Source organism: Lemur catta, chromosome 7 (genome assembly GCF_020740605.2).
Source record: "Lemur catta isolate mLemCat1 chromosome 7, mLemCat1.pri, whole genome shotgun sequence".
NCBI lineage: Eukaryota > Metazoa > Chordata > Mammalia > Primates > Lemuridae > Lemur > Lemur catta.
Window position 1 is genome coordinate 57,747,685 of NC_059134.1, and position 16,958 is coordinate 57,764,642.

The window sequence follows — 16,958 nt, forward strand, 5'->3', positions numbered from 1 at the left end:
TTTTGTTTGGTTTTCAGTTTGACTGTTGTTGGCATATATGAATACCACTGATTTGTGTAGATTGATTTTGTAACCTGAGACTTTGCTGAATTTGTTTATCAACTCCAGCAGTCTCATGGGAGAGTCTTTGGGGTTTTCTAGATATAAGATCATATCACCATGTTTGACCTCTTCTGCCCCCATTTGGACGTCCTTGATTTCCTTGTTTTGTCTGATTGCTCTGGCTAGGACTTCCAGCACTATGTTAAATGGAAGTGGTGATAGAGGGCAAACTTGTCTGGTTCCAGTTCTAAACGGGAATGCTTTCAATTTTTCCCCATTCAGTATGTTGGCCATGGCTTTTATCATTTTGAGGTAAGTCCCGTCTATGCCTATTTTGTTAAGCATTCTTATCATAAAAAGCTGCCGAATTTTGTCGAATGCTTTTTCTGCATCTATTGAGAGGATCATATGGTCTTTGTTTTTACTTCTATTTATATGGTGAATTACATTTATAGACTTGCATATGTTGAACCATCCCTGCATCTCTGGGATGAAATCCCTTTGGTCATGATGGATTACTTTTTTGATAAGCACCTGAATTTGGTTTGCTAGGATTTTATTGAGAATTTTTGCATCTATATTCACAACGGATCTTGGTCTGTAGTTTTCTTTTTTTGTTGAGTCCTTTCCTGGTTTTGGTATCAGGGTGCTTTTGGCTTTGTAAAACATGTTGGGGAGTATTCCTTCCTTCTCAGTGTTGTGGAATAATTTCTGGAGGATAGGCACCAGTTCTTTGTAGGTCTGGTAAAATTTGGGTGTGAAACCATCTGGTCCAGGACATTTTTTTTTAAAGGAAGGTTTTTTTATTGCTGCTCAAATTTTGGTACTCAATATCAGTCTGTTCAGGAATTCTATTTCTTCCTGATTGAGCCTAGGGAGGCTGTGTGTTTCTAAGAATTTGTCCATTTCCTCCATGTTTTAAAATTTATGTGCAGAGATTTTTATAGTATTCATAGATGATATTTTGTATTTCCGTGGTATCAGTTGTAATTTCTCCTTTTTCATTCCTGATTGAGCTTATTGGAGTCCTTTCTTTTCTGCTTCTGGTTAATCTAGTGAGAGGTGTGTCAATTTTGTTTATTTTTTCAAAGAACCATCTTTTTGTTTTATTAATCTTCCACATAGTTTATTATTGATTTCATTTAGTTCTGCTCTGACCTTGGTTATTTCTTTTCTTCTGCTGGGTTTGCAATTGGTTTGCTCATCCTTTTCCGGTTCTTTAAGATGATTCATTAGATTGCTGATTTGTGGTCTTTCTGACTTTTGGATTGCAGGCATTTATGACTATAAATTTTCCTCTCAGGACTGCTTTATCTGTGTCCCACAGATTTGGATAACTTGTGCCCCTTTATCATTTGGTTCAAAGAATCTTTTGATTTCCATCTTAATTTCCTCCTTGACCCAATAATCATTTAGCAGAAAGTTGTTTAGTTTCCACGATTTTGTGTGGAGATGAATGTTTCTGTTGGAGTTGATTTCTAATTTTATTACACTGTGGTCTGAGAAGATAAGATGCATGGTATAATTTCTATTTTTTTTTCATTTGTTGAGACATGTTTTGTGGTCTAGAATATGGTCAGTCTTAGAGAACGTCCCATGAGCTGATGAGAAAAACATATATTCAGTGGTTTTTAGGTAGAATGTTCTGTAAATGTCAGTCAGGCCCATTTGTTTTAGAGTTCTGTTTAAGTCCATTGTTTCTTTGTTTATTTTCTGTTTGGAGGATCTGTCCTGTTCTGTCAGATGGGTGTTGAAGTCCCTTGCTATTACGGTGCTGCTGTTTATCATTTTGTTTAGATCGAGTAGGATTTCCTTTATAAGTCTGGGTGCACCTGAGTTAGGTACATAAATATTTAGAATTATGTCTTCTTGTTGAATTGTACCCTTCACCATATAATGACCATCTTTGTCTTTCATTACTTTTGCTGATCTGAAGACTAAGTTATCTGAAATTAGAACTGCTATACCAGCTTTCTTTTGTTTTCCATTTGCATGGAATACTGTTTTCTAACCCTTCACCTAGAGTCTGAATGAATCCTTGTGGGATAGATGTGTTTCCTGAAGGCAGCAAATACTTGGCTCATGTATATTTATCCATTTGGCCAGCCTGTGTCTCTAGTGGGCAGTTCAAGCCACTCACATTTATTGAAAGAATTGATAAGTGGGGGGGATTTCTGTTCATCCTGTTGAGTTAAATTTTGTTGCTTTGTTTTCTCTCTTGAGCCACTGTGCTACCTGGCCTTTGACCTTTAGCTTTTGGATGATTTTACACTGGTGAGTGTCTATTGTGCTGACCCATATGTAATGCACTCTGAGTACTTCCTGGAGGGCAAGTCTTTTCTTGATGAATTCCCTCAGTGTTTGCTTGTCTGAGAAGGTCTTTATTTCTCCTTCATATAAGAAACTTAGTTTTGTAGGATACAAAATTCTAGGCTGGGCATTTTTCTGTCTGAGAAGGCTGAGAATGGGGCCCCAGTCCCTTCTGGCTTGTAAGGTCTCAGTGGAGAAGTCTGCAGTTACTCAGATGGGTTTTCCTTTGTAGGTTACCTGCTGCTTTCACCTTACATCTCATAGGAGGGCCTCTTTCATCTTTGTTTTGGCCAGTCTGATGATTATGTGTTGTGGTGTCTTCCTGTTTGCAATGAATCTCCCAAGAGTCCTTTGAGCTTCTTGTACCTGGATATCTAGATTTCTAGCAAGGCCAGGGAAATTTTCCTCCATTATTCCCTCAAATAGATTATCCAAACCTTGTGTATTTTCTTCTTTACCCTCAGGAATGCCTATGATTCTTGTTAGGCCTTGTCACATAATCCCACATTTCTTGTAGGCTTTGCTCTTTTCTCTTATTTCTCCGCTCTATCTCTGTGACCGACTTGTTTAATTGAAAGGTATTAGCTTCAATCCCTGAGATTATTTCTTCTGCTCAATCTAGCCTATTCTTGAGGCTTTCCGCTGTGTTTTGTAATTCCTTGAATAAATTTTTCATTTCCAGAAGTTCTGTTTGATTTTTTTTAATATTTCAATTTCTTTAGTGAATTTTTCATTCATTTCCTGGATTTTTTTTGTGTGTGCGTGTGTATAGGGTTGTTTGGTGTTGGGTTTCCATTTTATCTTGCATTTCATTGAGTTTTCTTACAATCCATGTTCAAAGTTCTTCATCTGTCATTTCAGTGTTCTGATTTTGGTTTGTATCCATTGCTAGAGAGTTGGTGTTCCCTTTTGGGGGTGTCCTTTCAGTCTGATTCTTCATATTTCCAGAGTTCTTTCACTGACTCCATCCCATCTGGAGTAGCTGTTGCTTCTTAACTTTGGATTTTCGTTTAGATAGCCATTATTTCTTCAAATATTCTTTCTTCATCTTTCTTTCCCTCTCCTATCCTTCTGGGACTATTATTTTGCGCATACTGGTATACTTAATGGTGTTCCACAAATTTCCTAGGCTCTGTTCATTTTTCTTCATTCTTCTTCTTTCTGTTCCTCAAATGACCCATCTTCAAACTTGTTGATTCTTCTGCCTGCTCAATTCTGCTCATCCAGTAACTGTACGTTTTGGCTCTGGAATTTCTATTTGGTTCCTTTTTATAATTTCTATCTCTTTACTGGTATTATTTGTTGAGACAATGTTCTCATGACTAATTTTAGTTCTTTGTCCATGGTTTCCTTTAGCTCTTGTAAATGATTTACAGCCTATGTCAAGAATATCAATTTTTTTTCTAGTGTATAGGTCAGTTTTTTATCATGCCTTGTTTTTTTGCTGAAAACTGAACATTTTGAATATTATAATATGGCAGCTATGAAAATCAGATTCTCTGCTCTCCCGAGTTTTTTGTTGCTGTGTGTTGTATTCATTGCTTGTTCAATGACTTTTCTGAACTGATTTTGTAAAAACTATTTGTCAAATGTGGCCAATGAAGTCTCTGTTCTGTTAGCTTAACAGTCAGTCAGTGATTCAACAGAGAGTTCTTTAAATGCCATGATTCAGGTGTTTTTTCTTGATTAAGCACTTACTTATTTGCTGTAAACTTTTAGTTTCCAGAGTTCCAATAAAGTTGACTTTGACTGTTTTTGCCAGTTTATTCACTGCTTTTGTGGAGGGATGGGCTTTTGGATTTCTCTATTCTACCATTTTTGCTGACATCACCAGGCAAAGTACCTTTTAAGATACAGATGATATATTTGAATTATAGGGCAAGAAAGGTGTTTTATTACCATGGCACTGTTCTGAAGCCTAATCAGTCATTCTAGCAATATGGGGTATAAATTCTAACACTAAACTGCTAAAATCAGGAGTGTAAATATATTTTATAAAATGTAAAGATAATATACAGATAACGTTAGTATTGTTATTTTAGCATTTGGTCAGGGAAAGAGTCTTCAAAATGCTGACTAAGAATAGTCAAGAGTAGTAAATGTGATAACATTCTTAGGATTGAAAGTACTCAAACAATACCTTCACTAAAAAATGAGGGAAGTAACTATTCCTCCCTCTTTTGTACACATTCATTTCTGTATGCCCAAACCCAACAGTGATTGGCACATAGTGAATATATTCAATAAACGTTTTACAAATTAATAAAAATATGTACAGAAATGCCTCTTTCTCTCTTAAGAAAATGAAAGAAAATTCCAACATCAGGAACCCATTATTGTCAGGCACATTGCTAAGTGTTTTAAATACAATGTATCTCATTTAATCCATGCAGAAACTCTATGACATAAGTATCATCATCCCAAATTAATAGAGAAATAAGAGAAGTGATCTTTCCATAGTCATATAGCCAAAGCGAATACTTAAACCTATAGTATGTGTACAATTTCAAGATCTGTGCTCTTCCTACCATAGCATACTGATCTAACTAACATTCTACTCTACTCTGCCACAGAACAGACACAACGAATCTAGGGAAGCTCTCTATCCAACCACATAATGAAGCCATAATCAAGAGCAAGCAGCATTGTCTGAAAGGCAAACTGGCTTAAAATTTCCACTGCCAAGAGACCAGATGGTTTCTGGGATATCTAGTTAGGCTAAAAATACCCACACCCACTATGAGTCTGACTTATAAACAAGGAAAAGCAGGGGTAGCCAGCAGAAACATAGAGCTGGAAAGCTGGAAGACTTAATGCTTATAAATGCTTATAAAAGGTGGTTTCAAATGATAATGCATGATACAAAATATGAGTTAGCTCATGCTCTCAATTGCTTGGTCATTGCTCTGTCTCTCACATACTTACACCACACTGGTTTCTTAATCACACTCTCAGGTCTGGCAGAGCTGGGTCTCATCAAGAAGCTAAAGGCTGGAGAGGACCCTCTTTCCAGTTTCTGAAAGACTTTCCCCATCCTGTCTGTCTCTCTTTTATTTCAATAGATTTATGGGGTACAAGTGGTTTTTGTTACATGGATGTATTATATAGTGGTGAAGTTTAGGATTTTAGTGTACCCACCACCTGAATAGTGTACATCATACCCAATAGATAATTTTTTATCCCATCCTCTCATTCTTCCCCCTTCTGAGGCTCCAATGTCCTTTACACCACTCTATATGACCATGTGTACTCATAGCTTAGCTCCCAATTATAAAAGAAAACATGTGGTACTTGGTTTTCCGTTTCTGAGTTACTTAGGATAATGGCCTCCAGTTCTAGCCAAGTTGCTGCAAAAGACATTTTATTCTTTCAAATGGCTGAGTAGTATTCCATGGTATATATTTATACCACATTTTCTTTACCCACTTATTAGTTTATGAGCACTTAGGTTGATTCCATATCTTTGCAATTGTGAATTGTGCTGGCATAAACATACAAGTCTAGGTGTCTTTTTGATATAATGGCTTTTTTCCCTTTGGGTAGAGACCCAGTAGTGAGATTGCTGGTTCAAATGGTATACCTACTTTTAGTTCTTTGAGAAGTCCCCATACTGTTTTCCATAGAGGTTGTACGAATTTACATTCCCACCAACAGTGATATGTGCTCCCTTTTCACCACATCCATGCCAACATCTATTGTTTGGCAGAGATATTACTGACACTTCTAAAACCTGCCACTCTCTTTAAGCTCCACATCACTTCTCTTTAAACTATCTTCCTTTTCCAACCATTTTCCATTACTTTTAATAATGGATTATTACTATTAATGGTTATTAAGATTTGTCCTCTTCATAACCAGGCTCATAACCACTTGATTTGTTCCAATTCCTTTATCCCTCTCTCAACACACACACACACACACACACACACACACACAAGCCATTGCCCCAGGTCATTATCAAGTCTTGACATTTCTTTCAAGTCACTGCTCTCACTGCTGCATCTTTTTCTCATAATCTCCTCAGGTCATTGTTTGACTATTCCCCCGTCACAATTTGCTAAGTCTAATCTTTAGATTTTTATGGAACTTCCTAACTACCCCCACCCTTTTCTTTTCATTCCCTGGCTTCAATTCCTCCACCCTTCGAAAGTCTAGATATTTCAATTTTAGAGGTGGCAAGAATCTTAAAAAATCATTGAGTAAGCCCCTCTGGCTAGCTAGCAGGTAGGGCATAACAACCTGCATTTTACACAGATGAAACAGAAGGTCAACTGTTTACTCAAGGTCACACTGCTACTTCTTCCCTAAAACACCACACCTTACCTCTCTGGATTTGCTTCCTTTCCACAATCCTGAAGCTAGTCCTCCAATATCACATCACTTATGTATCCCCTTAGTTTCTGTTACCTGAAAGTTTCTGTACTTAATTTGTGTATTTTAAGCAAGAGGCACCAGTCTCCCAAAGGGTCTGCATATTTTCATTCACTCCAACACTGACTGGGCATGTGTTTAATATCCCTGAGTCTAACCCTAAGTCTCTGCCTATATCTCTCCTAATACATACACCTTATAGAGAGCACAGCCACATCAGGTCTCTTGATGTGCCACACACTGAATGACCACAATCTCAGGCTTAAAAGTATCTGGACGTTAGAAAACAAAATGATGTAGCTATGGCTAATTTCTACTCAGGAGGACGCAAATCTTTCTTTTACAAAATCTATGAAAAGTATCATCATAAGCTATTGCTAAATATATTAGAAGGCTAAATGCAAATTCATAGTATAAAAGTTTTATCAGTGTGGTTGCTAGACCTCCCCCTAAGTCCCCTATTCATCCTATGAAATCTAAACTAAAAAACGGCCGTCAGCCAATCTGGCCTTCCGAAACTACAGGAGCCCTCCCTCCTAGAGGCCCTAAGCTGTTAAGTTTGACTATCAATTCTGACAAAGCCCCAGTTTATCCTACCCACAGGCACAAGGCCTATCTTATTCAAACATTCCACAAATATTTACTGAGCCCCTACTATGTGCCAGGTACTGTACTAAGTATTCCAACTAAAATAGTGAACAAGATGCTATCCCTGCTTTCAAGGAGTTTAAAGTCTAGTGGGGAAGATGAGCAGAGGCAGCACAAGGATCTATAAGAGGGTATGGAGTATAGTGGAAAGAGCAATAAACTAAACTGAGAGCCAACAAACCTCAGTTCTAACTCAGTTTCCTACTGTTCTAGCAGTATAAAATTTGGCAAGCCATGCTCTCTCTCTCTGGGCTTTAGTCTTCCCATTCATAAAACAAAAGGGTTGAATAAGATGGTATCTAAGGTTCTTTTCAGCTCTAAGAGTCCATGTTGCAAAAGAAGACAATAAAATAGCAGCAGCAGCAATAGTCACTAAAGGCTTATAATGTTGCAGAAATCGTGCTAGGCACCATTTACTTAAGATACGATTTTTGTACAGAATGGCATTACTATATCCCTTTCTTTTTAAACTGGAAAGAGGATGATTGGTTTGATTATATTTCTTTGTACTTTTATACTCTATTTCAAAGAAGAATTTGAAGTGATTTACAGTAAAAATACATAAATATTAAGCCTTAATGGAGAACAAAGATTATATTAAGTAATAAATGCAAGAAGGGCATAGCAAAAATTATTTTTAAAAAACTATAGGCCATTTTGGAAAGCCATGGTGACTGAATTGAAAACTTTGTCCTAATCCTAAATTTCCTGATAGCCAAAGCAAAAAGGAAAATGCGACTGGACATGGATCTCTTAGGAAAAAGAAAAGGCACTACTAGCTCAACAAGAGAAAGTTTTTCCAGGCTGAAATATAAGAAGAATTTGCAACCATGTTTTTAGTTTGATTCTGGTGGAGAAGAGGGAAATGAGGAATGAAGGAAAATAAATTTTTTAAAATAATTAATTAGTTGATTAATTAAACTGGTTTCCAGATATTTAAAATAAAATTTTAACTTTACAATTACATATCCTACTTATGGTTCAAATGGTTATTTTCAATTAACATATTTTGTGATTTACTTCAAAATGATCTTGGGTTAACTATTACTCTATTTACAAATTTCATTTTCAAAAGTGTGTAGAACTTCATTAATATGGCTGCAAAGCCCTCTTGACTTTGAATTTTTCAATTGAAAACAGGCTGACCTACTGGCAAGACACACAGCCAAAATCTACTGATGCATTCCTTCCAAAATAATCATCCCATCAGTCATGCCTATTTACCCTTACCTCCATGCTTTTGTGTTTAAGAAAGAAAAGTTTATAAAGTAGATAAGAAAAACAAATGGCAGATTCATTTGATTCAAATACAGTTATAAAACCTTTAAAAGTGTTTACATATGTACTCTCTTCAGGAAAAGACATTCAGAAAAAAATCTATTCTTTTTTGTTGCTTAATAGATAGAAAAAGTACATTAGAAATATCCAAAAATTATAAACAATGCTAATTTTTTTATTATGGTAAAATATACATAAAATTTACCATTTTAACCATTTTTAAGTGAACAGTTACACTGTTGTGCAACCATCACTATGCTACTTCTTTTTTTAATATATCCATATGCTACATCTCATTATCAGCACTAACAATTCTATATTATTTTCCTAAATATAATTTGGAACTGAAACTGAATAATTTTCTTATCTAAGGAAAGGCATGTTCTAAATAAGAGATGCAATTCATTATATTACCATAATGGATTTTCCAACCTAAGGTTTCTACAGCATCAGCAAATGATTTCCTAAAAAGATAACCCTACCATCTAAATCCAATTAATTGTTTTAATAACTATTCCAATAATTGAACTCAGTACACAACCTTGGATGTTTGGAAGAAAATGAGCCCTGAAATCTAGAAATGTATAATATTGATTGCAAGAGTTTCTTAATAGTAAAATCTTAAGTGAAATTTTTCGTATTAGTTAGTCCCAATGTGGCTCAATGACATAGGGTAAGATATACATATGGCGTAGGAGCAGGGAAAGAAGATATATAACAGATGTCCAAAAGCCATTTAAAATCAAAAACATACTCCTGTATAGGCTTTACAATTTTGCCTATTAGAAAAGAATTTTCCATATTTCCTTGCCAGGCATTTCTAACTAATGCCATATTAACCTACTACCTCCTCTTTAAAAGAATGAATTATAAAGGCATAAGAGTAGAGACTAGAATTGGTAATAAGTAATTCACCTGTTCAATAACTACTTCAATCAATTGGAACAATTTTCCCTTGGTACCATATTTGTATTTTAATATAAATTTATTTTTTTCTAAATTATTTTAAATTATGAAATATTAATTAATCATAGAATTCATAAAGCAACATATTAGCTTCAGGGAGTATTTATTGTGGCTTCATTGGAATGAGTAATTTGATCTTTTTCTCTTTTCAGTAGAGTCCTCTTATAAGCATTAAGATATGTCTGGTATAAATGGGGGGAAATTCATACACAAAATCTAGAGCCAATAATTCTTAGTCAAGTAATCTTGATTTTTTTTTTTTTTTAAGAGATGGGGTCTTACTACATTGTTCAGGCTGGCCTTGAACTCCTGGGCTCAAGCAATTCTCCTGCCTCAGCCTTCCAGGTGGCTGGGACTACACGCATGCACCACCGGCAGCAATCTTTAATATTTTAACTTTAAAAGAATCTATAGTTCAAGTTCATACACAATGCAAGAGTCCCATCTTCATCATAAATTGAAAGGATACTGGCTTACTTACTGGGTTCTGATTACGTCAATCAAGCCTAAGTGGCTATGATACAGTGGCCATTCAACAAATGTCAAATGAGTGAATAAATATTCTGAGAGGGGCCTTCTTGGAGAAAGAGCTGCCGTTATCTATAGAAGGGAAGGCATTCAAAGGAATGGGAGATTTAGTGAATTTTACTCTCAGAAATAACAGAGGAAGATCAGACTACTCCCAAGAACATATACAAAAAGGATTCCAAAGTAGAAACTATATTAAGGGTCACAATAGTAAGCATTTTATAAAATTCTTAAAGTTTAGTGGCTTCTTTTTGTCATATTTATGAGTAAGTAGCAATAAAAGCCCTAAGATAGTAAAAGCCCAAGTGTGTGTTCATAGGGACAGCAAAAAAGAGAAATCTAACTATATAGTGCTGGTGGGAAGGAGGAGCTGAACCCCAGGGACAAGGGTGAGGAATGCCAGCTTTAAACAAAAAGACAACGAACTAGAGTAAAGATTGTGTCTTTGCATCTCTATACTAAAACAGAACATGGCAAGTAGCAGGTGTTCACAAAATATCTGTTGAATGAATGAATGAATGAATAAATGATTTCTTCCTTCCTTCCTTCCTCCATTTCTTCTTCCCTTCTCTTCCTTCCTCCTATTCATCCTTCTTTCCTCCCATCTAGCCCTTCATTATTCCTCAAACACCCAGCATCCATCCAATTCCTCCCTCCTTTCCTCTCCAGGGCCTACAAAGTCAAGGAATTCCTTGTCAAGGGTCTTCCAGACTTTACAGTTTGCCCTCCTGAAACCTATGAAGGTATATTTTCGTCTAGGGCCAGGCAATGAAAAGAAAATCAACTCTGGCCTTACTTCCTTCTAAGAGTTTTAAAGTCCAGAGAGAGAGTCCATGGATATTGTTGGACTGAAGACTCTTGTTTCCTCCCCCAGGATAAAAGGTTCACACTTTGCAGCAGAGCAATTAGCACAATCCTCCTGAGAATGGGTAAATGTTACTTTTCTTTAAAAATTCAGATCAGCCCTTTCTCCCTAATTCATATTTGAAAATCAGTTCCTACTTTCTTTTCTCCCCTTCCACCTCCCACAAAGTAGCTACAACAAATACCTTTGCTCCCCCAGTCCCTTTTGCTCATACCCCGAAATGAAAGAACACTGACTGAATTCAGTATCAGTCTCTTACCCTGCCAGGAAAGCTAAGGAGTAGGAGCTGTTCTTGGAAACAAATGCCGAGCGATGTGTCTGTGTCATCTGGCCTCGAGAAGGTTCTTCATTCTCTGAGTCTGAGAGACGTGCAGGACACTGGCAGGGAGACAAGGGAGATAAGACTGTCCATTTGGGGTTCCCATAGAATCTACTCATATCGTTTCAAATCTCTCTCTTTTAGGTCACTTCTCTCTGAATTCTAATCTGTTTCCAACTGCCCTCCTGGAGATCCCAATCTGAAATGTAGCTCAGACTCAATATATCCAAAATCAAACTCCCTATTTCTCTTCTCTAAGCCCCACCACCAACCCATCTAGAAACCTCAATGCCATCTATGACTCTTTTCTTTCCCTTATTTCTAATTCATAACAACATTTGTATAGAGAGAGGTTTGGGGTTCCTCAACACTTCTAAATATTTTATTTCATTTACTGTTTATATCAGTCCCATTAAAAGCAGGGATTATTACCTGTCTTTTACAGATGGCAAACTGAGGCTCAGAGTAGTTAATTTGCCAGGATTATAGAGTTAATAAATGGCTAAAGCTGGTTCTTAAGAGCATTAGTCTCCATGCTATTTCCACTCTGTTCCACTCTACTCCTAAAATGTCTTTCAGATCTAACACTTCCCATTTATATCATTGTCATTGCCTTACCTTAGATTCTCATCATCTTCTGCCTGGACCATTACAATATCTATTTATAGGTCTTGCTCTCTCTAGTATTTCTTCTCTCTAGTACCCTCCATACTACCAAGAATTATCTTCCCAGAACACAGATAGAATCCTATCATTCCCTTGCTTAACTTCTGGTGACTTCAGGATAAAGTCTAAACATCTCAGTCTGATACAATGACCTTCACAAACTAGACCCAACCTTCCTCCCTAGCTTTTCTCCCATACTTCCCATACATGGAACTCACTGAGCTCTAGTACAACCAAACTACTTTCTACTTTCCACATGTACCATAGTTTTTCAAAACTTGCATTCTTTTGAACATGCTACTCCCTTTGCCTAAAATTCCCTATCTGCATTCTCTACCTATAAAAAAATACTTATTGGCCTGTCAGAGTCATTTAAAAATGTCACTCTCTCTGAAAAGGCTTCCAAATTACCCTAGAGTTAGTTTTTTCCACCTTGTCTATACCTATTCATGTATCTTCATTTTACTTTGGAGTTCCTTTTTAGAGTCTTTCCATTTACATTTGAAGTGTCTTTTAGATATGCCTTTTACATACAATATAGTAAGTGAATAGACTCATTATTCAATATGAGAGTCTTTTTCTCTTAAGGGATAGCAACGAATCACACTGAACTATAGCTACGAATCACACTGAACTATAGCTTCTTTGTCTTCTGCTTTAAACACTAAGTTCTGTAAGAGTAAGTGACCATTTTGTTAAAAAATTCCCAATGATAAAGCAGGTAAAGAAAAAATGGCTCATCATCTAGTGATTAAATGATTAACAAAGTGAAAGTAGTATATGTAGGCATGTAAGGCACTATATGGCTCAGAGCACCTGCATTCCTTAAATGCTTTGCTATTCTCACACAATACACTATACTTTTTTTTTTTTTTTAGACAGAGTCTCACTCTGTTGCCTGGGCTAGAGTGCATCAGCCTAGCTCACAGCAACCTCAAACTCCTGGGCTCAAGCAAACCTTCTGCCTCAGCCTTCCCAATAGCTGGGACTACAGGCATGCACCACCATGCCCAGCTAATTTTTACTATATATTTTTAGCTGTCCAGATCATTTCTTTCTATTTTTAGTAGAGATGGGGTCTCGCTCTTGCTCAGGCTGGTCTGGAACTCCTGCCCTCGAGTGATCCTCCCGCCTCAGCCTCCCAGAGTGCCAGGATTATAGGTGTGAGCCACCACGCCCGGCCTATACTTTTTATTTTATTTTATTTTTTTACTTTTTGAGACACTCACTCTGTTGCCCAGCCTAGAGTGCAGTGGCATCTATAGCTCGCTGCAATCTCAAACTCCTGGGCTCAAGTGATCCTCCTGCCTCAGGCTCCCCAGTAGCTGGGACTACAGGCACACCACCATGCCCAGCTAATTTTTTCTATTTTTAATAGAGACAGGGTGTCACTCTTGCTCAGGCTAGTCTCAAACTCCAGACCTCAAGCAATCCTCCCACCTTAGCCTCCCAAAGTGCTAGGATTATGCATGTGAGCCACCATACCCAGCTTAGGCTATACTTCCCAACAGTTGGCTTTTGAGAGAGAATGAAGAACTATAATTTACAGAGAGGCATTCCAATTTCATAGGTTATCATTCCTTAGAGAACCTTGTACAAAATATTCAGTGGAGAATCTTTAACAGCACTAACCCATCATCAAATTTTATATAACATTCTCTTCTCGACTCTAGGAAAAAAGAAAAAGCTTGATACCAATAGATTCAACAAGAGATAAATAACTGCAATTTCTATTTAAGCCTCTCTTCATAATCAATTCAGTACTAAGTAAAATTCCAGCTCTATTACTTAGCTTTCATTGTCACTGTAGGTTAGTTGTTGCATTTTTCTGAGCCTTGGTTTCCTCATCTATAAAATAAAGATTGCTCTGTCTACTATATACTTTGTGATAAGCCATTAAAAGCACCTAGTACATTAGAGCTGACAAGTAGTAAGTGTTCAACAAGATAGATTTTATTTGTATTAATTTAAATACTATTCATCTTTTAAGAAAAAACTTTAGTTTTATAATAGATATATGCCAATTTATTGAAAAATAAATTATGTTATTACAAATAAATAGTTATTTATTTAGACAAAAGCTATTTGACCCCTACATTTCTACTCCCACAGAACCTAAAGCCACAGGGAAGGAAAATATTTACCTCTTATTTTTCACATTTGATAAAAATAAGCCTATAGCACTATGGATTCCTAAGATGGTACAAAGCGTGCATAAATGAAATCCCTGAAGTGACATCTAAAAAAATGCACCTAAAAAAATTAAAAGAATGATAATACCAGAGTTGGCAAGGTGTGAGAAAATTAGTTTAGTATTCTCGTGTATGACTGGTAGGAGTGTAATTATACACAAACTTTCTGGAGGGCAACTGAGTAATAAATACAAAAATGTTTAAGAGGACACTCCCTTTGACCCAGTCATTCCATTTCTTGTAATTTATTCTAAGGAACTAATGAGACAGGTGGATTTCATCACAATGGTGTTTTACTATAGCAAAATATCAACAGGAGATTTATTAAATAAATTTGTTAAATAAATTCTACAGTCAAGAATATTAGGAGACAACTAAATAATGACATGAATTCTTTATTTACATGGAAAGACATCCATGACTTATAGTTAACTAAAAACAGGCTACAAAACAGTATGTACAATAGCCTGCATTTTCTGAAAAGAGAAACAATATATAGTGTATATTTACATGTGCTTAGAAAAGAAGTCTGGAAGGATATTTACCAAAATGTTTATAGAAGTTATTTCTAGGTTATGGGATGACAAGTAATTTTTCACTTTTTGCTTTATAATCTTTAGTATAACTGCTATATCAAATTGTTTTCCAACAATTTGCATTACTGGATTAAATACCATAACAAATTGTAATAAACACTGTACCCATTTTATTTCCATTCTGAAAAAATAATAACAGATGATAGTATCTGCCTCTAGAGTCAGCTCTTTCCTCCTCCATTCAAATTCAATTTCACAAATATGTATCAAACACTTGTGATGTGCACGGTACTACAGGAGATTTTAAAATGAGTGAGACATATTTCCTATACTCAACAAACTTACAATCTGTTAGAAAAACATGAACACAAAAAAGACATAATGTAAGAGAGAATGAAATAAGTTCTATAAAAGTTACAAAGTGGAGAAGCAGAGTGGATGATGGGAGTGGAAAAACAAATGAATCCCTAAAAGTTCCATGAATGGGACAGCTTTTGAACTGGACATAGAGAGATGAATAGCCTTTCAACAGATAAGCTGGGTGGCATTTCAATGAGATGAAAATGCACGAGAAAAGATCCAGAGGAGGGAAAACACAGTATACATCTGGGGGAAAGCAAATATACACCTCCTAGAGTTTTGGGGTATAAGCAAGGATGGAAAAATAAGCTAGAATCCTATGAAGGAAGGACCTGAATGTCGGGGTGAAGAGTCCTCATTTAATTTCACAGTAAAAGGGAAATCACTGAAGTTTTTGGGTAGGAGAGTGAAATGATCAGTCTAGCTCTCCTCATAATATTCCCTATATAAAAAATAATTCTTCAGCTAGCTTCCCACTGAGACCACTTAAGATTCTCTTGGGTCTCCACTGAATAGAGTCTTGGCTAAACTAAATGGAATTATTTGCTCAATACCAAAAACTCTTAAAACATATTTAAAGCAAAATTAGAGCCATTTAAAATCCTCAAAAATAGGGCTGGGAACAGTGGCTCGTGTCTATAATCCTAGCATTCTGGGAGGCTGAGAGGTAGGAGGACCCCTTGAGGCCAGGAGTTCAAGACCAGTCTGGGCAACATAGCAAGACCCTGTCTCCAAAAAAATTTAAAAATGAGCTGAGTGTGGTAGGGGCATGCCTGTAGTCCCAGCTTCTCAGGAGGCTGAGGCAGTAGGATCCCTTGAGCCCAGGAGTCCAAGGTTGCACTGAGCTATGACCATGCCACTGTACTCCAGCCTGGGTGACAGAGCAAGACCCTGTCTCAAAAAAATTAAATAAATAAATAAAAATAAAAGTCCTCAAAAATATAGAAGTGCATGGAAAAAAGATGAAATGACAAAAATCTAAAACTTGAAGTGTTCATAGGTCAGATTTTATTCAATGTGTTTTTGCACAGAAAATTTTGCAGAACTGGCTATTACCAATAAACAAATCAAAATTTGTACTTTCTGATTCCTCTGAAGATTAAAATTTAGTTGATACACTTGATTTCTATGTCAAAGATGGTAGTGGCAAATGAAAAAATAATTAGAGCGATTTCCCAGTCCTGACATCATTTAATATTAGAGAACCATCCCAGGAGAAAACCTGGACCTGGCAAGGCCAGAGACAGCAAGTTCAATCGAAGGACCATAGTGAAGGGTAAGCTCTTTCTATCAAGGCTAGTTTGTCCTAAAAAGAAAGGTCCTTCTGGGTTGTTTTGTTTTGTACTGTTGGGGTGAAGAGGCAGAGTTGCAGTCTTTTTTTTTTTTTTGAGACAGAGTCTCACTCTGTTGCCTGGGCTAGAGTGCCATGGCGTCAATCAACTTAGCTCACAGCAACCTCGAACTTCCTGGGCTCAAGCTATCCTCCTGCCTCAGCCTTCCAAGTAGCTGGGACTACACACATGTGTCACCATGCTCTGCTAATTTTTTTCCCCCCCTTTTAGTTGTCCAGATAATTTCTTTCTATTTTTTTTAGTAGAGATGGGAGTCTCGCTCTTGCTGAGGCTGGTCTCGAACTCCTGACCTCGAGCAATCCACCCACCTCGGCCTCCCAGAGTGCTAGGATTACATGCGTGAGCCACCACGCCTGGTCTCAGAGCTGCAGTCTTTACAGAGAGCATACACCACAGCTGGGGTTATTACAGGGTATCCCAAAAGTCACTATACATAAGGAAAATGGGAAATTGTAGCTAAATGTACCTTTATTTACAAAATATTCATTACAAAATTTTTCCTTTGTATGGAGACTTTCGGTCTCC

The 16,958-nt window shown here is 36.7% G+C and overlaps 1 protein-coding gene across 1 annotated transcript in view; it reads right to left on the reverse strand.

The window, feature by feature from the left end:
• Nucleotides 1-16,958, reverse strand: part of RNF169 (ring finger protein 169) — an 81,028-nt gene that overhangs the window by 13,929 nt on the left and 50,141 nt on the right. The window contains exon 4 of the mRNA XM_045555471.1: nucleotides 11,268-11,386. Coding sequence (XP_045411427.1) covers nucleotides 11,268-11,386 — 119 coding nt within the window. The remainder of the gene's footprint in view (nucleotides 1-11,267; nucleotides 11,387-16,958) is intronic.